The sequence below is a fragment of the Parasteatoda tepidariorum genome, chromosome 5 (genome assembly GCF_982258835.1).
Source record: "Parasteatoda tepidariorum strain Cologne lab strain chromosome 5, Ptep-v5.0, whole genome shotgun sequence".
In the NCBI taxonomy this organism is placed as follows: domain Eukaryota; kingdom Metazoa; phylum Arthropoda; class Arachnida; order Araneae; family Theridiidae; genus Parasteatoda; species Parasteatoda tepidariorum.
Genome location: NC_141759.1, coordinates 78,032,954 through 78,059,514, shown reverse-complemented (window position 1 = coordinate 78,059,514; position 26,561 = coordinate 78,032,954). Strand labels below are relative to the sequence as shown.

The window sequence follows — 26,561 nt, the reverse complement described above, 5'->3', positions numbered from 1 at the left end:
ATATCCTCGGTGGTAGACGGATCATGGTTTAGAGTCCCTTTGCCGACAGGCTAACCTTGGGAGGTTTTAGTGGTCTTCCTCTCCATGTAACGCCAATGCGGGTTGGTTCCATCAAAAAGTCTTCCACGAAGGCAAACTTCTCCCAGTACTTGATCCAAAAGTTCCCTTGACTTCTGGATTGGGTTCAAAATTACAAGGCTACTGAGTTGAACATTAGTAGTCGTAAACCCGAAAATTGAGTCGGCTGTTCAACGACGGTAATAAAATATTGGTAAATATAGGGCAAATATCGGACTATATATACGACCAATATAAAACCTATATTGGTTGAATAATGAATATAAAATATCGAGTGAATATGACAACTCAATATAGGGCCGATGTTGGTTGTAAAATGGCTGTACGAATCGGGCCATTGTATATAGGGCCAATATCGAAAAATAACGGCCCTTTGAACCTTGAATCAAGATTCGAGGATATTGGTCCATTAAGGACCCAAATTATTTTGCTGGTTGAAATAGGATGGGTCTATTTGTCGAAATATATCCTTAGGTCGAAATTGGTTTTAAAAAATATCCTTTGACTTAAAATAGATTCTTTTCGATCAAAGCTGAATTCAAAATAATCCTTGAATCGAAATTGGGTTTAAAATAAATCCTTCGGACGTTTGGCTAATCTGACCTTTATTTAAAGGTTATGGTAAAAGGAAAAAAAAGTAGGGAAGCAGATCAAATTGTATATGTTTTAAGAATGATTTTCTTTATAATAATAAAAATGGTTTATATTTATTTATGTGCCACCAGTAAGTGATTACAAATAATAGAAGTGGCAATTTTATCTTGCATCTAAAGAGGAAATTCGAGTGAAGTCTTGAACAACAAAATAAAAGATAAATATTATTAGAAAAAAAACACAAACTTATCAGTTTATTCGACTGGTTTAAAGATCTGATTGATAAAAAAAAGCAGATGCAAAATTCAAAAGTAACTCACAACAATAAATACCTACTATTCACGCAGATTTTCGCATAGATAATTTATTCTATTTTCCACAAAATAAATAAATATCAATAATTTCGTTCTATTTTTCCGGCAACAACAACCCGATACGCCTCATTGCCGCAAATTACCGAGAACTGGTAAACTACCGCAGGAAACGTCACACAAAAAACGAGAGAAAAAAAAATCACGACAAACAAATAATCAAAAATCACCCGCGTGGAACAGTATCTACACCAACAAGACTCTGTTACAAAAAAAGTAACAAGTAAAAAATAACATAATCTCCCCGGATGTTGAAGATCACCTTCCGAAACCTGTTCTTACTTAAGTTCCGTGGAGGGGATGGCGTGTACTTTAATGAAAGGAATAAATCCAGTGATGATTGTACCGAGCTTTGGAAGATAGTGTACCATTATTACGGGTTCGGATAGAAATTGTTCTTCATTATTATTTATGGCGCGTATCGTTATTGGACAGGTTTTTCCGTACGCCCTATCGAAGTTAACTCTCACCTTTGTTAAATGAAGGTCAGAAACTAGTTTTTATCTGGAAGGCTGTTATTATGGAAATGGATTTTCACGAATTTGCCGAGTCTTTTAGATATTAGAACGCACGATCTGAATTAGTTTTGATAGTCATTTTTTTTTTGCGCTTGGCAATTTTCGATGAGCGTTAAATGTTAATGGGTGTAATCGCAACAGTGAAAATATGATATGGCAGTAGATAATGTTGCCTATATATGGATATTTTTTTCGTGCTACGGCTCGCTTTGAGGCTATAAGAAGAACATCAGCACATGGGGTCCGTGTCCAATGCACCACATTGCCCGAAAATTCGTTTTTTTTTTTTTTTTTTTTTTTCATTGCACTCGTTTGTAAACCGAAATTTGATTTGCTGCAGTTCCGTAATCTCGCATCACTGTCTTATTTTATATCTTTAGAATCTTTACTAAAACTGAAGGAGTAAAGCCAGAGGATAGAGCACTCGCCCCCGAATAAATTGACCCGGGTTCGAATCTCAACGATGGCTAGTCGATAGGAATTCCGCTTAAGGCGCGCACAGTGCTGACGTGGTATCCTCAGTGGTAGATGGATTATTGATTAGAGTCCCCTTGCCGTCAGACTAACCGTAAAATACTTTTGTGATTTCCCTCTCCTTGTAACGCAATGAGATTTAGTTCCATCAAAAACCCCTCCACGTAGACAAATTTCTCCAAATACTTAACCCAGGAGTTCCCTTGTCTTATGGATTAGGTTCAAAATTGCAAGTCTACTGAGTTGAACATTGGTAGTCTCAAACCCAAAATTGGGCTGTTCAACGACTGTTATAAAATTGGATACCTGCAACTCACGCCATCGTGGATAAATCGTAGCATTCGTTTATATAACAATTCAGAAGCCAATCAGAATCGACGCATACGCGTGACGTCGTTTACAGGTATCCAATTAAATCTGATCTGGAAATTGATTCAGCGTTATAATAAACCAAACCTTATTGCTTTAACGCTAACTCACCAAACACAACCCAGTGATTAGGCACAACTATGTGATTTAAATCACATGGTTGAGTAAAAAAATAAATAAAACTGAATTAAAAAAATTTACATTTTACGATTCACAAATAACTATTTAAGCATAAAAAAAGCTCTATTAAAACCTGTCAAATCATTAGCGAGAAAAACAAAATAAAAAAATCATTAGAACTTGTTTGATTGCCGTAGTAAACTGAATTTCCGAAGCACTTTCAAACTTTCTACAGCAATCAAATTAGTTTTTTAATAACTGTTATTAATTCGGGCTTCTTCAATTATATTTTGACTAGCCTTTATGACTCAGGGAGCTAGGGCGCTCGATTCTTTATGTTGTGACCCCAAGTTCGAATTCCAGCGATGGATAATCATTACGAATTCTGCTCCCATCTCAAACCGACCACAGTGTTGACGCAAAATATTCTCAATGGTATGGATCATGACCCTTTCTGGCGGGCTAAACATAAAAGGTTTCTATGTAATACAAATGAAGGAAAATTTTCTTCAAAAACTCCTTCACAAAGGCTAGTTTGTCCCAATTCTTGATCCAGGAGTGCCCATGTCTTCTGGGTTGAAGGTGCCTATGTCTTCTGGGTTCGCAGTTAACATTGATAGCTGTATAGGCAAAAAATGGGTCGGCTGTTCAACAGCACTTATAAAATAAAATAATATTAAAATAAAATTCACCGCGAACGGATGTAAAATAATAAATACAAATTTTAAAGTGTGGATAGTGTTTTTATTTTTTAATTAAAGAGTTATATAGTGATAAGCTACACTTGATAAGATAATTTGAAAGCAATAAGATGTTTTTGCCTATTGAGCTATTTCAATTTCTAATTGTAAGGTATCCTTTGTGAAACGATACTAAGGAAAAGTTTAATGTAAATTAAAAATGTCAACCTGTGGAAAAAGTGTGGCATTTAACTATTTTTCCTCAAGCTCTTCAATTGCTGAAGATTTATTTTCAAACAATGTGAAGGTTTTTGAAATTCGAACAGAATTTTTTAACATTTTCATAATTCGCGATTAATTTTCTTGATAATCTTGTGTAAAAACATATCGAAGAGAGAACATAAGTCAACGATATAAATATAAAGTTAGTCTCCTTCACAATCCTTCTGGATATTTCAAAAACTGCATATTTTGTTTATCAGTCAAATCCCTTAGTTTGAAATTCATAATTGTTATGAAACGACTCTCTCAATGCACAGTAAACTTTCTGCAACAGATGTAATCTTACAGATGAACTTGAAAAACAGTGAAAAACAACCATATTTCTTATCATCCTTCAGGGTTTATATGCGGATATATAATGCGATGATGGTTGAGTACCAGATTTAACACTTGTAAGATAAGAAAATCATTCGATCCAAAACCATATCGAACATTCTAGAATTTCAAAAACACACAACACAGGCCTTAAATCATATCTATCGCCTCTGCTAACATAAGATATGATAAGAGATGGAAAAAAAAGGCGATATGCATTTAAAACTGCGCAACAAACATGTTGATTGTAGTAAAAATCAGACTTGTTTATAAATTTATAGGTCATATCAAATTGTATTTTCAATTAGATCAATTCTCTCACAAGACTAAGCAATAGAGGCTCTTATTCCAATAAGCAAATATAATAATTGCTAAATATTTTACTTTAAAGCAATTAAGCGATTTGTGGTTTTAAAAAAAAACATTTGTACGTTTCTCAGTTTTAAAAATTTTTTTTAAATGCATTTTTATTATAGTTTGAACTGATGAAAAAGGGGCAGGGATAGCCTGGTCGGTAGGGCGCTGGGCCCATGTCCGAGAGTTCGTGGGTTCAAACCCCTCCGACCGAAGACTCCCCGTGTAGAAAAGTGACTGGTGCACGTTAAATCTGTCGAGCTGTCGAGTCGCAGAAGTCCTCCATGTTCTCATAAAAAATCAATACCTCTGGGGGTACTGGATTGGAGATCGATCGTTTTCGTATTCAGGTCAAAACGGGTAAACGTATAAACGGGTGTGACGTATGGTGTGGCAGATGTTGAATTCTTGACCATAGATGGCGCCACTGGAAAACAAGAGCAATCGCACCCCCCTCTGCCTAAACAGGCATACGTCAACAACTGATGAAAACCGATTTGGATGACTCAAGAAAAATTAATTCCATAAAAACAAAAATCCTTCTCAAAACTGTAACAATAGGTAGCTGTATACTATTTAACTGCCTATCAAAAACTGTTTGCAGAATTGTATTGGAATAATTTCTTCATAAAAAATTGATCGAGAATCTAAAATACCGTGTGTTTTATAACTCAAATTGTTAATGGGTGGCGCTCTTGTATTTCACAAGTATCGAAAGATACTAGAAGAGTAAATATCCATCATCAGTTTATTTGTGAAAATTAAATAAAGAGGATTAAAGGATGTTTAGAATAGTCCTCCACTCTTTCGACAGTTGAATTTGGAACAGAGGAACTGCACTCTGATCAGTTTTCAATTCAGTATTATTAGAAAATAATATATTTTTACTCGAAACATTAAGTTCTTGTCCTGGCTGTACTTTTTCATGTAAGCATTTTTTAATCGTTTCCTACTGTTGAAATTTTATTTACTAGTATCATTAGAGTAAGATCTTTTCACTTGAAAATGTCGTTGTTGCTCTGACTCTGTTTTTGCGAGTAGTCATTTTTTCAATCACTCATCTAACTTTACAATTTTGTTAAAAAGTATTATTAGAACACGCTGCTTTCACCAGGAATACCCAGTTCTCACACTGACTCTATTTCTGTTCGTCAACATTTTTCAATCACTCATCCTACTTTACAATTTTGTTAAAAAGTATTACTAGAACATGTTGTTTTCACCAGAAATAGCCAGTTCTCGCACTGACTCTATTTCTGTTCGTCAACATTTTTCAATCACTCATCCTACTTTACAATTTTGTTAAAAAGTATTACTAGAACATGTTGTTTTCACCAGAAATAGCCAGTTCTCGCACTGACTCTATTTCTGTTCGTCAACATTTTTCAATCACTCATCCTACTTTACAATATTATTAAAAAGTATTATTAGAACATGTTGTTTTCACCAGAAATAGCCAGTTCTCGCACTGACTCTATTTCTGTTCGTCAACATTTTTCAATCACTCATCCTACTTTACAATATTATTAAAAAGTATTATTAGAACATGTTGTTTTCATCAGAAATAGCCAGTTCTTACACTGACTCTATTTCTGTTCGTCAACATTTTTCAATCACTCATCCTACTTTACAATTTTGTTAAAAAGTATTATTAGAACACGCTGCTTTCACCAGCAATAGTTCAGCAGTGGACTGATCGTTAAAACACGGTTCCCAGCAGATCACCGAAGTCAAGCATCACTGGCTGCTGTCAGTGTGCGGGTGGGTGACCACTTGGATCAGTCTGCGTAGGGACCGAGGGTGTGCGGTATTGGTCCTCGTTAAACTGAGCTACCGTAAAGAGCTCGACTTCGCGTGCAGGTCGTTGGGCTACCGAAGCGGGAGTGCCACGCCCGCTGCAGAGGATCAAAATTGTGATGTCTTCGGATCATCCTTAGGGATGTTTCCCAGACCGTCGCCAATAGCCCATTGTGCAGCTCTAGTGCGACGTAAATTAACAAATCAAATCAAATCAATTCACCAGCAATACCCAGTTCTCGCACTGATTCTATCTTCACTGTTAGAAATGGATACTCAAATTTCCCGGATTTTTCCTCGTTTGTGACGAAATCCTTTTCCTGCTCCGAGTGAATATTTCGTCAAAGTGACAAAATAACTACCGTCACTTCTTCTAGGAAACTAATTTTGACAAAAGTAAAGAAATATTTCGTCAATCTTTTTTTTTTTAACACATCATGGTGTGTAACGGGTGTAATTGTTAGCTTCTACTGACTGTTAATTACATCAATTGTTAATTACATCTGCGAGGGGCGCTGTGTAGGTGGATCACCACCTCCCCAACAGTGACTGAGAGACAGATAGAGGCGGGATTTGAACTTGGGATCTTCCTGGTATGAAGCCAACTCCTTGACCACCATGCTGGCCAGCCGACCTATTTCGCCATTCTTGTTTCGCTCGTCTAGTCTTCATTTTGAACAGCAATGTCCCACAATGCAATTTCGAGTAAAAGGATACATTTTCGTCATACATTTGAGAGTTCGTGTTTCGTAGCAAATCACGTGATTTTGTAACGAAATGATTCTCAAACATAACGAAATACAGCTCAAGGATTGATTAATCATCACAAGTGAGAGTTTTATATCTGAGAGTGTTAGTAAATAAACATTTTTCAATCATATTTACAATTTTTACTATTTACAATTTTATTTACAAGTACAGGGTTGCCACAGTCGACTAAAATGTAACTATTTGCAACTATTTCCGGCTTGTGTCGACTATGGCGACTTTTTTGCCTGAAAAGGCTAAAAAAGCGACTATTTTCAGAAAAAAGAGATTACGGGGAGTCATTTCTGTACTCTTAGCGATGCTTTTTTAGCATAAATTGGGTTGACACAGCCTGAGGCCCGCAGATGCTTCTGAACACAATGAATTTTTTTCTTTAAAAATAAAAAAATTTGAATTGCAAATTTGAGTTATCACTTTTTAATGCACTAAATTTGCACAGATTCCATTGTAAGTCTATTTTGTTTCTCGATCGCCTTTTCAACGATTATTGCTAGGAAATTCTGCATAATTTTTAAAAACTCAATTTTTAATACGATATTACGATACGTGAATTTTGAATTAGAGTAATCACTTTTTACAAAAATATATGCATATATAAATATATATATATGAATATAAACATATATTTGCTAAATCAATTATTGATGAAAAGAAAATTTTTTAAGAAAAAGTATTTTTTTTTTAAATTAAAAATTATTTTTTTGATTGAGTTCTAGTACTTATAAGTATTTAATTTTCTGAAAATATAAAAATTTTTTTTATGTAAAAATTTAGTGCTAGAACACTACATTTATATAAAAATTATCATATTTGCTACCAACTTTGCTAAATGGCTAATGGTATATGACAATTAATCATTTAATAAATTTTAAGTAATATTATTGAAATTTTCTGTTCTTATTTTGCCAACTATTTTCAGTTTTTGGGAAATATTTTTATGATTTACGGTACTAAAAGCAACTATTTTATTCTTTTTTTCTGTGGCAACACCGAAGTAACATTAACGTTACTATATACAAGTAGTATTAAAACATACATTGTCAGTCAAAATTTTTTAATCACTCATACAAGAATTATTAGAATATATTATTTTCATCAAAAATATACAATTCCAGAACTTGTTCTGACATTTGTAGAGAGCATATTTTAAACACTCCGCCTAGTTTTCAATTCTATTTCACAAATGTTTAAAAAGCGCAATACTTTCAGACGAAAAATGTATTTCATGTTCTGACTCAACCTCTATAATATAATAAATGAAAAAAAAAAAATCTCTTTCGAGAATAAAAAGGAGTTTTATTCTACAAAACTGTAACCTTTCCTTAATTGTCCTCCTGTATTATTAAACCAAACCAGTTGTGATTCATGACAACAACATTCATTATTTCATTTAGACATTAGTGGCATTTCCAAACTACGAAATCTGCGTTGGTATTATTTATTATTCAATAGATGAGAAAAGGTTTATTAAAAGCTATCTTCTAAAACTTGTTTACAGCGCAGGTTCTGCCCGCTTAGTCAATAGAAAGGCACAAATTCAACCCGCAATTTGAATAATAACTTGCCACACAGGAAAAGGTGATTAATAAAATTTCACCTAGGCCAGCAATTTACATTAACTGCGAATAGACGGCGCAGAAACTGCCATTCAAAGGCGAACACGTGATAGTGTGATATCACGACGGTGGGCATGGAGAGCATCAAGCCAGATGCTGAGCCTGTCCGATCCGGTTGTCTGGTGTCTGTGAGCTTGCAGAACTGATTCGGTGGTGCTTTTGTTGTGACATTCTTTTTATCTTATCTCTCTCTCTATTTTATTATTATTATTAATATGAATGAAAATAGAGAACAAAAAGAAGGGAAGAACGAAAATCTTTCAGATTTGCTCTAATAAAAATAGAGTTTTCATAAAATTACTCAAAGTTATTTTAAATTATTAGTGTAGATAATTGATTTAAAGGTGTAATTAAAAAGTAATAATAAAAAATGGAAAAAAAGAAGCTATAAATACTATGTGTTCAAAAACTAAAAAAGTTTTTACATGTTCTTGAATGAAGTTCTTAATTCAGAATTTCAAAAAAATATGAAATATTAATTTAAAAAGAATGAAACATTAAAAAATGAAACATTTAAAACAAATAGGAAGAGTTAAGTACCGGACTGAAAATTGCAAGGAAAACCAATTAAACATTCCAAGCAACTAAGCATACAAACAAAGCAAAAATAAACTAACCAATCACTAGGAATTCCATGCTGTTTCAAATGAAATACGGAGGAACTCCTGGTGATACTTGTCTTTTTTTCTAAGGCACTTATAGACTAATTTATTAGTTTTTAAAACTCCATTTTTTAAAAAGTTTACTAACAAACATTCAGTAAATTATTATTTTCTTTTTTTGAATTTTGAATTATTTATTCAAAACAGTAAATAAAATGATTGCCAATCAGAAAATTCCGTGGAAAATCGATGAAAAAGTTTTTTTTAAATAGTATTTGCGGCACATTAATTTTTAGTCTATAATTATTCTTTAGTATTTCTCATGCAGAAAATTAAAAAAAATAATTGTAATAATTTCGCAATACATTTAAAAGCCCGAAAAAAATCAATCCAAAATTTGAAGGAAAAATATAGATGCATGGAGACCATAGAAATGAAATGTAATTGACCGCGCACATCAAAATAATTTATTTCCTCAATATGAAACCACGTGACTGGAGGGTGAATCAAGAGAAAAACTTCTACTTTCCGCATTTCTACTTGTTATTTCAATGAAAGAAAATAGTGTGTATATATATATATTAAAAATATAAATAAATAAAGCACTTACAGGTTATTCAATTTTTTTAGCTTTTTAATGAAACAAAACAAAATATTGCTCTTTTCTTTCCATTAATGGTAAAATTGAAGTTATCTGTATGCTCCTATTAAAAAAATAATTAAATTTTTTTTGTTGTAGTTCAAGTTCAATTACGTCACACTAGAACTGCACAATGGGCTATTGGCGACGGTCTGGGAAACATCCCTGAGGATGATCCGAAGACATGCCTCCACAATTTTGATCCTCTACAGAGGGGATGGCATCCCCGCTTCGGTAGCCCGACAATCTGCACGCGAAGTTGAGTACTTTGCGGTAGAACAGTTTAACGAGGACCAATACCGCACACCCTCGATCCCGACGCAGACTGATCAAAGTGGTCACCCATCCGCACACTGACCACAGCCAGTGATGCTTGACTTCGATGATCTCCTGGGAACTGCGTTATAACAATCAGTCCACTGCGGGACCAAAAATTAAACTATTTTTATAAGAATCGAATTTGAAAAATTTTTTGTCTCTCAAATTTGATTCTAGTAAGAATAGTTTAATTGCACCACGTACACATAATAAATGAAATATTTCTTATGCTATGACACTGAAACGCTATCAAAATGTCGTAGACTTACTTTTTTATGAAAGTCATAAAAAAAGTAACTACAACTAACGTAACATACAGTAAAAGTAACATGTTACTTTTATTTATGAAACTGATAACTCCATCGAGATACGTCCTTGTCAATCGCAATGTAAAGAAATGATCCTAAAAAATAAGTTGGCATTAACCAGGATTTTTTGATATGTAAATTGCGGCCTTCATTTGCAATTAATCCTATTGCAACATATGACACACATATTATGTCAGAAATGTGTAAGACACTTGATTTAGCTGATTATGATTTTTTATGGCGTAACTGACGATTCTAGACTAATTCTCAGAAAGATTGTTTTTCAAATTAAATTTATTTAAGGTATCTGTTTGTCTAGTTATCTGGTGATTTAAATCACATTCAATTCATTGTTCAAATCATCACAGAGGATAGATAAACATCTATAGATAATTTTGAACAGATAACAACAACATAAAACCACATCATCCCTTTGAAAGACGAACGAATCAGTTAAGTTAAGCGGGTAAGAGAAACATATCTAATTTAAACACCAGACTGAATTTTTCCCCCAAACTTTTTGCCACTTCTGAGGGATTATAGGGTGTTGGACTGAATATTATTTTCTGAAATTCGAAATATTGGATCGATACATGGAAGCTAACAGTATTAACCATCTAAATCTTAAACAAAATGTTCAATTTATAAAATATGCAATGTTTTTTGTAATAAAATGGGATAATGAGATATTATTATACTATATCCATCGTTGAACAACCAACACAATTTTGAGTTTACAACTACCAATGACTTCGTAGCCTTGTAACTTTGAACCCAATTCAGAAGACAAGGGAACTCCTGGATCAAGAATTCGTCTTCGTGAAAGATTTTCTTCATGAAACTAAACCTCTTTTGCGATACATAGGCAGGAAACCACGAAAACTTTCCATGGTCAGCCTAATGGCATGGGGGATCCGTTTACCACTGAGAATATTTTAAGTCAACACTGTGGTCGGGGCGAACAGAGTGCCGAGTTCGTATCGACCAGTCATCGCTAGGATTTGAACCCGGGCTACCTCCAGATAATGAGAGAATCTTATTTACGAAAATCGCAATTTTAATCCAGGGTCATATGAGATTATAAAGAGCATTTTAATTATTTAAAATAAATGTACAGTACACAAAAGATATAATATATACACGAAAGAAAATATATCTTTCAGTCTGAAAACGATCTTGCAGAATTAGCATATGCTAATATGAAAAATATCAAAGTATATTTCCCGGTAAGAAATAAAATTAAAACTCAAATAGAAACAGCAATCGCAGAGAAAAGACTGTATTAAATTTTCCCAAAGTAAAACAATACACATTAAGTGGTCAGAAGACAAGGAAATATATTGTAAATTCAATGTCAATGTAAAGATGCGGAATTAATTACTAATGATGAAAAAGTCACGCTAAACATTTGAATCAATATTCAGGGAAATGGTAATTGCTACGTTAGATTTCAACTATTCACAGAAAGTAATGCGCACAAAAAATCCCGATATGATTCACAAATATCAATGAAGCAGATTGTAAAAACAATTTCAACACTCATAATTGTCAATAATTGCGATAAATTTCGACTTAAGGAAAAAATCGAATTGTAATTTCTAGGAAAAATGCTTCGTCTTATTTTTTTGTTTCATACTTCATTGAAATAAAGAATAGAAAAAGAATACTGCATTATTAAAATGATCTAATATTTTGTAAATCTAGTTTAATTACGATGAGTTAATATTAAGTTTAAAGTTGCTTCCTTATAAACTGTCACGTGCAGTCTCGATATTCCTAAGTGTCCCACACGTGACGAAGTAATGACAAAAATATAATTGCAGTATAAGAATGGTTTAAAGCATTCCAAATTCTCAAGTCCTAAGTGTCCCACACATGAGGAACTAGTGACAACTTAAAAAAAATTATAAATGCAGAATAAGTATTGCTTAAAACATTCCTAATCCTCACGTCCTAAGTGTCCCACACGTGAGGAACTGACAACTTAAAAAAAATAATAATTGCAGAATAAGTATTGCTTAAAACATTCCTAATCCTCACGTCCTAAGTGTCCCACACGTGAGGAACTAATGACAACTTAAAAAAAAATAATAATTGCAGAATAAGTATTGCTTAAAACATTCCTAATCCTCACGTCTTACACGTGAGGAACTAATGACAACTTAAAAAAAATAATAATTGCAGAATAAGTATTGCTTAAAACATTCCTAATCCTCACGTCTTACACGTGAGGAACTAATGACAACTTAAAAAAAATAATAATTGCAGAATAAGTATTGCTTAAAACATTCCTAATCCTCACGTCCTAAGTGTCCCACACGTGAGGAACTAATGACAACTTAAAAAAAAATAATAATTGCAGAATAAGTATTGCTTAAAACATTCCTAATCCTCACGTCCTAAGTGTCCCACACGTGAGGAACTAATGACAACTTAAAAAAAAATAATAATTGCAGAATAAGTATTGCTTAAAACATTCCTAATCCTCACGTCCTAAGTGTCCCACACGTGAAGAACTAATGACAACTTAAAAAAATAATAATCGCAGAATAAGTATTGCTTAAAACATTCCTAATCCTCACGTCCTAAGTGTCCCACACGTGACGTGAAAAAAAAATTGCACTGCAAGAATGGATTAAAACATTACTGTAATTAATGCAAAGCGTTAGACAAAGTTAACATTTTATGAAAATGATTATGATAATTGATTTTTTTCTTCAATTGGCAGAATTTATAGATTTATTCGAAAAATATATTCATGCAATTTCATCTCCGTCCCACTGTAAACGATTGCTTTAATTGTTAAAAAATAATTTATTTTTAGACTTTAAAAAAGATATAAGCCTTAAAATTTGAAAAAAATAGTTTCCACTTTATTAAAATTATTTAAAATTTCTATCTTTTAAATATAAATCGGCATTAAAACACATTTATAAAGAAAAAGCACTAAACAGTGTCCAGCACGTGACCATGGAAATAACCATCAGCTTACTATTTCGTTATTTCGCACAGCTGTAACATGAATTTCAAAACATCTTTACAAGTTTTGCACAGATGCTTTTTTTATTTTTTTGGAAACCGAGAAAAATTCCAAGCAGACGATAATTTAATTGACATTCTCCGGGTTTTCGTTTGCAGTAATATGCTTTGACGTCACAACTTGCGTCACAAAAAAAAAACACAAACATATTTTACAGCAGAGATGATCTATAATAGGATGGCATGACATTTGATTCAATAAAAGGGTTGTCTGTAATAATAATGAATAGAAATGCCCCTGACTAAATATTACACAACAATAAGAAAACGTTTTTATGAAATATGTTCCATAAATAGTCCTAGTTAGATCTTAATGTGTTGCTTATTTAACGTTAAAACATAAGATACTCTTTGATATTTTCAAAAAGAAAGTTAAAATAACTTTCAAATTTACTCCAATCAGACTTGCGAAGTGCATATTAAAAAGTGCCATTAAAGTTCTAGCATAAGCTACCGAAATTTTGTAAATGTAAACTTCATCCGGGGTACATAATCGCTTTGATCACACTATCGAGACGAACATAATGACATAACCGCTTAGCTGAATGTCCAAAATTCGTTCTTTAATATCATTATTTCACTTCTACACTGGAAAATAGATCAGAAAGTCACTTACTTGAGTTACTAAAATTTTGTCGTTAATGTTTTTTTGAAGCTTTGTCGCCAAAGTAAATGAAAAAATCATTGTTTAAATGCCTTATACTAAAAGAAAAACTACGATTTTAAACTATATATAATATCTTGCAGTGAAGAATTATCTGGGTTTTAAAACGGATGAATAACTTGTATAATTTTAAGTTATTAAACTAAAAAATCACCAATTTGTCGACATTTTTCCACCTAGAGGAAAATAATCAAAAAATCTGCCCTATTCTCAGTTTTTGCAAATTTTTTGGAGCCTAAATGATGTAGCATAGTAGTAAGTTTTTAAATATTGAAAAAATTAGACCCTAAACGCTTTTCATTACTACAAAACTATGGCTTTTCTCTATATTGACGTTTTGCGCCATTTTCAAAACAAACAAAGACAGCGCTGGCTTTAGATAGGCTAAACTTGTTCTAACAGTCAGGAGTGACTGTTGCAAATTCACAGCAATTATGAAAATAGCATATTATTAGCAAAAAAGGTTACTTTCATATGACAACGAAGCCTTCGAAAAACAACCTTCTGAAAAATGTTGACATTCACATAGTCGTTTTGCTGATTGTTCAAATCGAAAAAATAGAACTTACAATTGTTAAAATCGATGTTTAGTTTTATCGAACTACTAAACCGATTTTAATGCCTTTAATTTCTCTTCGATTTTGATTGACCTGAATAATGTTTCGCCAAATTTTGATAACGTTTTTTTCTCCCTCCAGAAACGGTAATTTATGAATTTAACACATGTGGCTATAATATATTTTTAACAACGATAATAAGAATAAGGGCTGTTATAAGAAACTGAGTATTAGAAGTTATTAGGGGGACCGGAAAGTAATGTCGTTTCGGTGCATTTGATATTTGTTATCAAGATTTTATTTTTAATCAGTAATGTATTCACCCTCGTTAGCAACAACCTTTCAATGCCGGATCGAAAATGAATCGAAAAAAATGAATTGGTTTTTAAGACCAACGAGTATTTAATGCGCAGAAGCGACATTGCTTTCTGGTCCCCCTAATAAAAAAATTTTTTTTTGAAACAAGTAATATCAATTTAATTTAGGGCACATTTTAAAAAATTCTCACTGAAATAAGGTATAGAATTATTAAGGGAGATCGTTTTCTCTTTATGGCAATAAATCAACGAAGAATAGAACATCTTCCTTAAAGATAAGTTCTATTTTTATTTCAGAAGGTAAAAGAAAATAACCGTTGGCTATTTATTTTGCGAGGGTGTAAATACGAGTCCAATTTTTTAAGTATACATTTAGGGGAAATCGTGGTGTTCTGATAGAAATTATCAACAAATAATCTAGAAGGGCAAAGAATAAAAATGCTATTTAGGTGTTTACTTCCTTTGAGTTTTCTCAAAATACTCTCAGCATTTATCCACGCATGACCTATTTGGCCTCACCTTGTCACATTTAATTGGATCTGTTGGCTGTCCTAGAAACTCTGGCGACTTTAGTTCAACACTTTTTGAGCCGTAATTAAACATTTTTTTTTATACCCTATGACCTAACGTTCTTTTAAAGGGGGTAATAACACTATCATAGATTCTTTTTTAAATCGATCTTCTTTTTTTTCCTACTCTAATTATTTTTTAAAGTCTAGTGGATGAAGAAGGAGTAAATTTAAACTATATCTACCATTTTGCCGTGAAGAATTATCTGGACCCTAGAACGGACAATTAATAAAAATATCTTAAAAGTTTCAAAAAAAAAAAAAAAAATTCTGTTACGCCTTCGAACTAGAGAAATATCATGAAAATCAACAAATAATAATGAGGAGAAATTTTTTTTCCAGCTGCAATCGGTTTCTCAATTCAAGATACAGATTTTTATTTTTATTTTTTTTTTTCATTTGTCGAATTCAATGTCATTTATAGTCATTTTTTTTGTCAAAATGTCGGCCCTGGTAGCCCGGTGATTGGAGGACCAGGGTTCAACCCTCGACTCCGGTAAGATCCAGCGAGTACATGCGACATACGTGCTCGTAAAATCTGTGGAATCGAAAGGCCTGTGGTCATCGAGCAATACCATAAATACAGAGTTCTGTATAAAATTTCCTTCCTCTTCAGATGTACGTCTAAATTGAGGAGATGGAATCACAACTGTGGTCCATTCTGCAGACGATGAAAATTGTGATATCATTTCGTTGGATAACCCTGAGGGATATTGCCCAGGCTGACGACGCCAAATGCCCATTGTGCAGCTCTAGTGCGACGTAAATAAAATATCTCTCTTCTTACCTTTTGTTAAAATATAAAAATTTAAAAACGTTTATAACAAGGGGTTGTGTAAATGTTGCGGCAAACTTCAAGGGGAGTTGGGTGCATAATCAGGATTAGCATAAAATTGCATAGAAACCCATGCCTGGAAATATACTCATACGCCGTTAGGGGCGCTTTCTTATTGGTAACTGTTTCCTTGTATGCTTTTGAACAATTCATAATTTACCAAATATTTTAAATTTAGAAACTGTTTTCAAAATTTCACTTTACTCTGATTTTCAACGCTTTGTCGCTAACGAAAAAAAAGCCATAGTTTAAGAGCCTTACACTTGAAGCAATGCGATGATTTTCAACTACATGCATATAATCTTGCAGTAAATAATTATATCTGGGCTGTAGAACAGACAAATAACTTAAATATTTTAAAAGTTGTTAGACTTTTTTTTCGAAAATCGCCAATTTGGCGAAATTTTTCCACCTAGAAGAAAATTATAAAAATCCCAGCCTTATTCTCAGTTTTTGCAAGTTTTTATGAACCCATGTAATGCAGCATTGGAGTAAGTTCTTAAATATTATAAATTAAACCACAAATGCTTTTTCATTTTCACGAAACTATGGCTTTGACGTTTTGCGCTATTTTCAGAATAGTAGACAACGCTGGCTTTGCTCAATTTTCAGTAGACTGAAAAAAAAAAATGCTATAGTAAGGGAAAAAAACATGCCACCAAACATTATTTTCAACATCCTTTTAAATCCAGGAATTTCATTGTTTTCAAGACTTCGCTTATTATGTTCTTTTTGCCAAATTCTTCAAATCACGCTTATATATACATTAATGACAAAAATGAGATTATTTTTTTACGAACATGTTTTAAGTGAAGTTTTCGTATGGTAGAAAACAGCTGTTGTAACTAACTAAAAAAATAACCACTGTAAATAAACTTCATTGTTTCTTTAAATATAAACTAACATGTTTCTACACATAATTCTTCGAATATAGTAATATTGTTCTCACCTCTTGAGACCATATCATCCAGTCTATATCTTCTGGAGGTTCCAAACGATGGGAGTGTATAAGCTTTATTTTCAAGACCCCAGGTTTGGGGGGTACTTCGCTCATGAAAGGATCTGTAAATCCCGAACGACAAATTTTTTTGATCTTGTAACTTAAAGTTGCTCCACAGTTTTTATTATTTTTAGATCCAGGCATCTTATTTCTTTTAGAAAATCGGCAAATCCAACTAGTATGGTAAACAATCCTAAAAAAAAAATAACAATATTGTTGATCAACTTTAATGTAAACAAAGATTAAAATTTAACATTAAAGTGCCGAGTTGAACTAGAATATCGCGCTATATAACAATCCTTAAATTTGATTGAATTATACTATGGTTCTAATTTAATTTAAACATTGTTAAAATTTAACATTAAAGTGCCAAATGAACTATCGCGTTATATAATCTTTCTTAAACTTGATTAAGCGATACTATGCATCTACTTTAATGTAAACTAAGTTAAAATGTAACATTAAGCTGCCAAATTGAACTAGAGCATCACGCTATGTAAAACTTCTTAAACTCCGTTCACGAAACAACGGTTCAATTTTAATGTAAACAAGGTTAAAATTTAAGATTAAAGTGCTATGTTTAGCTAGTTTATAGTGCCAGTTAATCCTACTTAAACTTGATTAATGATACTATGCTTCAACTTTAATGTAAACACGAATAAAATTTAAAAGTAAAGTGCCATGTTTAACTAGAATATCGTGGCAGTTAATCCTACTTAAGCGATACTATGGTTCAACTTTAAAGTAAACATGGTTAAAATTTACATTGAAGTGCCAAGTTGAACTAGAGCATCATGGTATAAAACTTTTCTAAAACTTGATAACGCGATACTAAAGTTCAACTTAAATTTAAAGGTTAAAATTAGAGTAGCAAGTTGAATTAGAATATCGCGCTATATTATCCTTCTTAAACTTGATTATACGATACTATGGCTTAATTTCAATGTACATATGGTTAAAATTCAACATTAAGGTTTGAAGTTGAAGTAGAATAGGGTGCTATAAAACCCTTTTTAAACTTGATGACACGATAATCTGGTTTTGTGGTTTTTGAACGAAACATGGTTTATTTTAGCATTAAGGTGCCAGTAGAACCGTAGTATGCCATTTAATCCTTCTTAAATTTGATTACGCGAGACTATCTTCTTCTTCTGTGGCACGGCAGCCCTGGGTAGGCCAAGGCCTTCTCGAGAAGTCTTTTCCAGGCATCTTCACGACACTATGGTTTAACATAGACTTAAAAACGGCTGAAATTGTTGCAACCTTATCAAATTTGCGACAAATTTGAACAATATCGACGTTGCGGTTTAAGATACCTATATTTTAGTTCAACGTCGAACCAATATTTCTGAGAATATACAAGAGGCATAAATAAAATTGTAAGCTTTGAATGTCGTACGAAAATTAACTATTTCTATGCTTTATTTACAAACTAATTCGACGATTCTCGTTCAATCACCGATTCAATAATATGTTGATTAACTCATTGTGTCAAAAAATTGTTCTTAATAACACCTACGTGCTATAAACAAAAATCCAATGGTTCACCCACCATTGATATTCCTATTATTACAATTCTCCAATTTTAAGGCAAGCTACGTTCTCAAATTGTTCTAAAGAGCGTTTTTGGACAAAAACAAGTCGATTTTAATATTTCCTAACAGGGGTCTTAACTTGGGAGACCCTCTGTAATTTATAAAGTACCTATATGGGAACAATACTAAAGAACAATTGGTTGCAAAAATGCCACAATGGAAAAACATGTCGCTTTTACTGCACTGCCTCGAGACCTGCAATTGACAGAACTCATTTTCTTGGAATTTCATATAATCATACTTCTATATTAATTCTACGTTATAGAGTCATATTCATATAATAATTCTATGGTTCAGAGTCATATTCATATATTAACACCATAGTTCAAAGTTGTATTCATATATTAATATTATGGTTCAGAATCGTATTCATATATTAATACAGTTGTTCGGAATCGTAGCCAGAATTTCATTTCGTAGGGGGTAAAATTATAAGTCTCTAATCCTCAAGTTTCTTTATTTTTTCTTTTTTTTTTTTGCGAATAAATTTCACATTTTTTTTATGATTCAAGTGAATGTTATTAAAAGCTAGCGTTTCAAAAATGGCAAATAAAAAAAAAGTATACGCAATTTCAATTTAATACAAAAATTAGTTACATATTCCAGGGCCTAAAGTTTAAATATGTATCTATGTGCTTATTTTTTGAAAATATCCATTAAAAAAATGAATATTCTTTTTCATTTAATAGTTAATAAAAATAAATGTAGTTGAAAATATAATCGTGGTTAATTTGTGGTTCTTATTATTGACACAATGATAAGAACATGAATTTTATGTACTATTTTTTTCATGTTTTTCGAAATACTTGTGCATTTTTAGGTTGTTCTGAATAGCGAGACCTAAATTTGATATTTTTTTTAATCTTTAAATATTTTTGAAGATAATTTTTATTGGGAAACTTGAAATTCGGTCCAAATCCCACTTTGTTGAGAATAGCTTCTCAAAATTAAACAATAGTTTTCTGTATCAAAATTACGGTCTGTAAAATAGCATAGTATAGCACACTATTTTTGTCAAAAAGTTAAAAAAGTTTATTCTTATTTTATTTATTTATTTTTTATTTACTAACAAGTAATCTCATTTTTTTTTAAATATAAACAAACTTTATTCCCACGAAATAACAATGTTAATCCTGCAATGCGAACTTGAACTATATTGCATTAATTATCACAGGCTATAAAACACAACATAAAGAAATTCTCTGCATTATATGAGCTTACCGAGTTGGGTTAGGGTTAGTAAAATTAAGAATATATTGACTCCCAGTCATATTTCCAAACATCTTCACGAAATCATATGCCTCCTGATCTGTATTTATAGTATTTGTTCTAAGTACTAGAACATCATCGTTCGACGAACAATAATCAATCGCAAAGTCTTCTAATATAAATTTCGGTATTTTAATTTCGTGTTTCATTTTCAGTGTTTTTGTTTTGGTTCTCGTTTTAGAACACAAACAGAAAACATAAGAATACTGCATTACAAGCCCGCCATCTATCGACGAATGTTGCCGCTATGTCGCTTATCTTATTAAAGCTTATATTTTCAGGGAAATGAAATTAGTCGTTTTCTGAGCTTTTTTTCAATAATTGGACATCATTAAAGTATATTTGTAGATAATTTCTTATATATTTATTTAAAAATATAGGTCCTAGAGCGAAATCTGTAATATTGAATAGATTCAGATGTAAACAACAGTTGCAAACCTAAATCAATATGAAGGCTGCAGGGAAAGTAAGCGAGGGTGATATGACTCGCAGACAAAAAATCGATCGAATTAAATGGCAGTTTTAATATCGTTTGTAAGTCGGATGCTTCTTAATTTTGATGTTTTATTTTTTTGTTGAGTATGTAAAATTTCAATGTTATATTTTATTATTATTATTATCATCAATAATAATAAATTTCGTAATTAACAGCATATAAATATTTTTGGGGAATAGAAAGTCATTGTGAAGTGTCTCTAAAAGTCTCATTGTAATAGAAAATGGAATAAAAGAAGTTTTAATTTAAAATTTTGAAAACGATTTCGCAATTTGTGGAATCGTTTGCTCAGAATTTTGTATTTTTTCCCCTTCATTTTTCTCTTAATAATTATTTCTTCCTATTTCTTTAATTATTTTAATTAAAACAGAGAAAAATTTTTGCTGATAAAATGTCAGTTACATAGTTGTAAATTAGTTCTTTAGTCATTCATGATTTATTGAGCCTTGAGACGGACCTATATAACGACAAAAAATAAGTCAATGACTTCTATGACTCTTTAATTATACCTAGTTTATTTTCTCTCACGCGATAAACAACCTATGTTCAGTGCGCAATATGAAAAACGGACCACCCTGAATAACTTTTGTTCTAATGATCTGATCTTCACGTTCTTAGACTGAATCTTAATGGTTTGAGGGGATGAACTCAAATATACTAACTAATTGGTGCGGACAATATTTTGATTTATGGAATCAGACACAATAAAACGTAATCTCTCTGAATAAACATACCTATTCCTCGACGGATTCGGATTTTTGATTCCCAATATGGTCGCAATCCATTCGACTAAATAATATAACAAACATTTACTAAAATTTATTTTTTGCATGAAATTAATTTACACAAGCGAATTTTATTATTGTGTTAAAAAGTTCTCGAGATATGGGAACATTCGCAAAAAAATAAAATTAATATAAAGAGGTTTAAACTTTGGATAGCCCTCTTGCCCAAACTATGGGGACCATATTTTCCAGATTGCGGCTACCTGCTATATTTTGAGAGACAGAAATCCGAATTGGTCGTTGAAAAGATATGTTTATTCAGAGAAAGTGCGTTTTTGTGTCTGCTTTCTTACCTTAAAACATCGGCCCCACTAATTAATTAAATTACCCCTTCGAACCATGAACGTGAAAAAACGTGAAGGTCCGATCATTAGATCAAAAGTTATGCAGGGTGGTCCGTTTATTATCTTGCGCACAGTGCATAGCGTCTCTTAGGTGCCATCTTCCCCATTCAAATGAACTCATCCTGTAGAAAAGTGTGGACGAAGAGAGGAAATGTTAAATATGATTTTAAGATATTCTATATAGATAATGTTAGATATTCTTGTTTTCCAGTAGCGCCATCTATGGGCAGGAATTAATCCTATTTATTAATTTGCACAAATAAAAACATTTTGGATGCTTATTTTATTCGGTAGTATCTCTCGAAACATTTAAAATGCATGTTCATAACAGCGCAATGGGGGAAATATAGCGAATTTCTATGGATTTTTTCCGACAATGTTTTATTTATGCAAGTCTGGAATGGTTGTTTTCAGAAGGGTAATTTAATAATACACTTTTTAATTTTTTTCAAAAGATTTTTGCTTCTGATAAGAGAATATTTCAGCTCCATCTAAGTCGGTTTTCATCATTTTCCAATAATAGACAAATGTACAGTTTCAGACTACCTACAATCTATAATACTTTATTTCTTTAAATTTTTGATAAAACATTCGTATACCAAATTAATAATTAGAATATTAATGAAAAAAAGAAGACGGAAAATCGAAAATTTAACCTAAAATTTACGATGGTGGGGGGGGGGGATTTCTCCGATTTTTAGTTATTGCTGTTATTGGAGAGGAAAACATTCCGGTCAAAATGAGTAATATTTAAATTTTTTCTAAACATTTTTTTTAAAAATCGTTGGTAGTGAAATATGGAGTCGCTAATTCAGGCGAAAAGTACGATTTCTCATATTAAACTCAGGAACTTTTTTATTACTTAAAAGTCGGTTAATTTTTAAAGCATATCGTAAACAAATTCGCATTTGGAAATAACTTTTTTAATTAGTTAAGTTTTCTGTGCTAGAATCAACCACAAAAGTGCAAAAATATTACACGCTCAGTTCGATCAAAAATACTCTAACCTGTGAGATTTAAGGAAAAAACTATAGTAAAAAAAAAAAAAAAAAAAAAAAAAAAAAAACAGATCTCAAAGATTTTTACTATTCATTTGAATTGAATATGGAAGATACAGCTGTTTAATTTACTGCACAAACAGGGCATTACTTCTACCATATTTCAAAGCACCCCAAACACACAAATCCCATTATTAATTTTTTTTAAAATTTCAGAGCAAAAGTAATTGGAAAACAATTGCACTTGAAAAATTGTTAAATTTGTAATAAAAGTTTAATTGCAGGAAAATAAAAGTTGGAAAAAATTCTTTGAAATTATGTTAAAAGTCATAGCAAAATAATTGTTATGACTTTTGGGAGGATTTTTATGATTTTCTAGTTTTTGCTAACAATGGATTTTGAAGCCAAAATAGCCAAAAACATGCTTACGTAGTTCTTGAACGACCTCTCAGTATGATAAATCAGCAGAATGACCTCGTGGTGTGGTTATAAATAATTTATCCAAAAACTTATTGCCTATTTAATTTTATTTGACTATCTCCAAAAATGCGTGAATCTGGACTTTGCCCGATTTGTAATTAATCTACCATTAAAGAATTTTGCATCAGCCATGATACATAATTCCTTCATTTGCATCAGCCAAATATACAAATTAACTGCTTGATTCATACTTAGTTTACCTGTGCCTGACCAATCTTTTAAGTCAATGGATTTTTAACGTGCTGCTAGTTTACGGTTTCACCGGATGGTAAAATAGTTCTGGTGTTAAATCTCTACCTTCATAAGGTTAAACTCATTATTAATATATTTTTAAAATATGCTGAGCTTGCTTAAAAATATATCTCTATGTTGAAAAAATATGTTTCCCAAATTCGATAGTTTTAATAAATTTAATCGCCTTTTAGAGTGCAAGAGAACTTTATATTCCGGAAGTGTTTTTAAAACATTAAAAAAAATCACAGACGTTATTATTTTAATTGCCTCAATTTTTATGACATTTTAGAAAGAATTGTTGTCTTTTCACGTTTTTAGAACGTTGCAGAAAATGTGACGAAACTCAATAAGCTTAATTTGTGACACCACTCAGAACTGAATACTTCGAATGAAGTTTCAAAAATAAAACATTAAATTTATTTGAGAGCATCGTTTGCTTAATTGAGTAGTAATCCATACATCTTTTGCAATTACTGTAGAGTATCGATTTTAAAAACCTTGGAGCAAACGATGTTTGAAATTTAAGCTTCATTAAATTCAAACGTAAATTCAACTTCTAATTGCATGTAATACGATTTATTTTTCTTCCCTGCAAACGATCTGTTTTGGTAGATTTTTTTTTTTTTTTTTTTTTTAATGAGGCGATTGGGAAACTGAAATGAAATAGTATCTGCGGGGTTATTTCTCAGAAACCCTGCAAGTTCTAGAAAAAGAACAAAAAAAGCTCCATTTCGTACTATTTTTCAACGCTTGAATAAAATAGAAATAAAGAAGTTAATCTGTAGATATTCTTTCTAACATATCTGCTTAAATTGATTCTATTAAGACCTTCAAATTTCATCATTAAAGAGTATAATATACTTTTAGTAACCAAAAAAAAAAAAGAAATGTAATAAAAAATATATGGAAAAAAGACTTTATTCATTTTTCTTGGGAAGAAGGTTATATTTTTTCTGTTTCGATATCTTTAAATTAGCATCATTTCAATGTTAGAATAAATTTTATATTCGTTATTAAAATGCATGTAAATATTGTAAATGTAATATTAAGATATAGATAAAATATCATTATATAATGACTGTCGTGATTTTTAATAACGATTCGATCATTTTTTATTAAGCTTATTACTGCTAAACAAAGCCAGTTAAATTTTTGGATTTGAACTTATGACATTTAAATTCGAGTTGGTAAGTGCAAATAATATTAAGTACGCATTTCTTTCTTGAACAATAAAATGACGAATGATACAGTTTTAGAATCTTCTTTATAAAATATAACTAATTATTTTTTCAATCAAGAACTTCTATTTTGTAACTCAGAGATTATATTTTGATTTAGCCTTAAATTTTTAAAGTCCAAAATACATTTTAGTGAATATAATTTTACTTTCAATGTATAAAATGCCATAGCCATCGCGGTCAATATCAACATTGAACATGGAATTATCATAAGTATTGTTAATAATTATAATTATGGATTCGATAATTTCATGATCATTACCGACGGCAATAAACTTTGAATATGCTGTTATTGAAAACATTATCTATAAAGATAATTATTGAGAACGATATTATCGCGTATGTTGATTAACAAATTTCATTTGGGTGACAAATAGTTCAGTTAGAAAATATATCGAAATATCGTCAAATTACGTTTTCACCTTACGATATGTCGCACTTATTTAAAATTTCACTGTCAGCAAGATCTCACTGAGAGTTAGAATGTTTAAGATTGAAATTCTATGATTGAAAGTTAGTGAGTTTTATAGTGGAGAATTGATTTGTTAACTCTAAAATCATGAAATGGTAGGTGTTGTATAGATTAAAAAAAAATTTTTTTAAGTATATTCGGCTGCACAACATACTATATAATAATTAAATATCGTTGTAACACAATTTTTAAGAGAAAGAAAAAGAAAGAAAAAGATTAATTTTTATAATTCTATTTTATGGAACAAAATATTGAAGCAATTTTGTACTCTTGATTCTATAATTAACAAATATTGTATTCTAAAAACGAAATATAATCCTAATCATATAAGTCATTGCCTGTATTTAAAAAATAATTTTAAAATAGTTTTTATTTATTTATTTATTTTTAATATGTATTTTCGAAGAACAAATTCTCAACTAAAGTATATAAATAATTTTCAATTTAAAAGGAATAAAAAGTAATAATGTTTGTAAAAGGTGACATCGAGCAGCTGTTCCGTGATGATTGTGATGGATTTAGGACCGGTTTCTATGCTATCTGAGACCGGTTAAAGGAAAACCCTTCACTTCAAGAAGGAAAGAGATTTTTAATCCTTTTGTTCTAAACTTCAATTTTAAGATAATGTCAGTTCATCAAAAAGAATACTTAGTAGCAATTGTTTTCATCACAGGACAGTGTCAAACGATTATTTTTAAAAAGAAAAAAATCTTTAGTTGTTGCTATTCATTTAGAAAAAGGGGAAAAAATCAGACAATTTATTTTCTGTTGCCAGATTACGTTTCGGGAACTGATTGCAAGGAAGAATGAGAAAGACATTGCCAAGTTTTCTTGAGGAATTTCCGGATGCTTTAGGTAGCAGAGATAGAACTTCAGACGATAATAAGGTATAGGTGCTAATTAACCCATTGTTTTTACAAAAAAAGTCGTTAGGTGAAAATATGAGCAATTAAATAGGCTTAAGAAATTTAAAAATGTTTAATCAATAAGTGAAATTAGTAACGGCCTTAATGTACGAAGACATGATTTTTGTAATACTTCATTTATTTTATTTAAATAAATAAACACGCTCTGTTATGGAAGGTACTGAGTTGAGTTGTCTTCCAGTAAACAGGTCATTTTTTATTAAAAAGAAAACTGCAAAATTTTTTCTAATGACGTATCGAATCACCTGGTATGATCTTTTAACTTTGAAACTTAAATCAAAGTAAACTTTGATCAGTTTCTGAAAGTATTCTATTGATTGAAAATTACTTTATCGGCGAAAAGTGCTATCGATTTCTGAATGAAATCTTACATTAGTAGATTTGAAATTCGTTATTTATTGTCTCTTCTGTAACGTTCTCTTTCGTTCAAATAGATAATTGACCCTTTTTCTACCCCATTTATCTTTGTTTTTTTATTCATTCGTCAGGCAAACTTAAGATTATTTATTCCACAGCAGAGCTTTTGAAAGTTGAAGCTG

General features: G+C 31.4%; 1 protein-coding gene across 2 annotated transcripts in view; it reads right to left on the bottom strand.

The window, feature by feature from the left end:
- LOC107446343 (uncharacterized) overlaps nt 1-26,561 on the bottom strand; it is a 37,010-nt gene that overhangs the window by 4,847 nt on the left and 5,602 nt on the right. The window contains exons 1-2 of one of the 2 annotated variants that reach the window (XM_043048344.3): nt 20,002-20,331; nt 17,135-17,378 (exon numbers count right to left, since the gene is read on the bottom strand). In XM_043048344.3, coding sequence (XP_042904278.1) covers nt 17,135-17,378; nt 20,002-20,261 — 504 coding nt within the window. In that variant the 5' untranslated portion in view covers nt 20,262-20,331. Of the gene's footprint in view, nt 1-17,134; nt 17,379-20,001; nt 20,332-26,561 lie in introns of those variants that run through there. The other variant, XM_043048345.3, reaches the window with a different exon arrangement.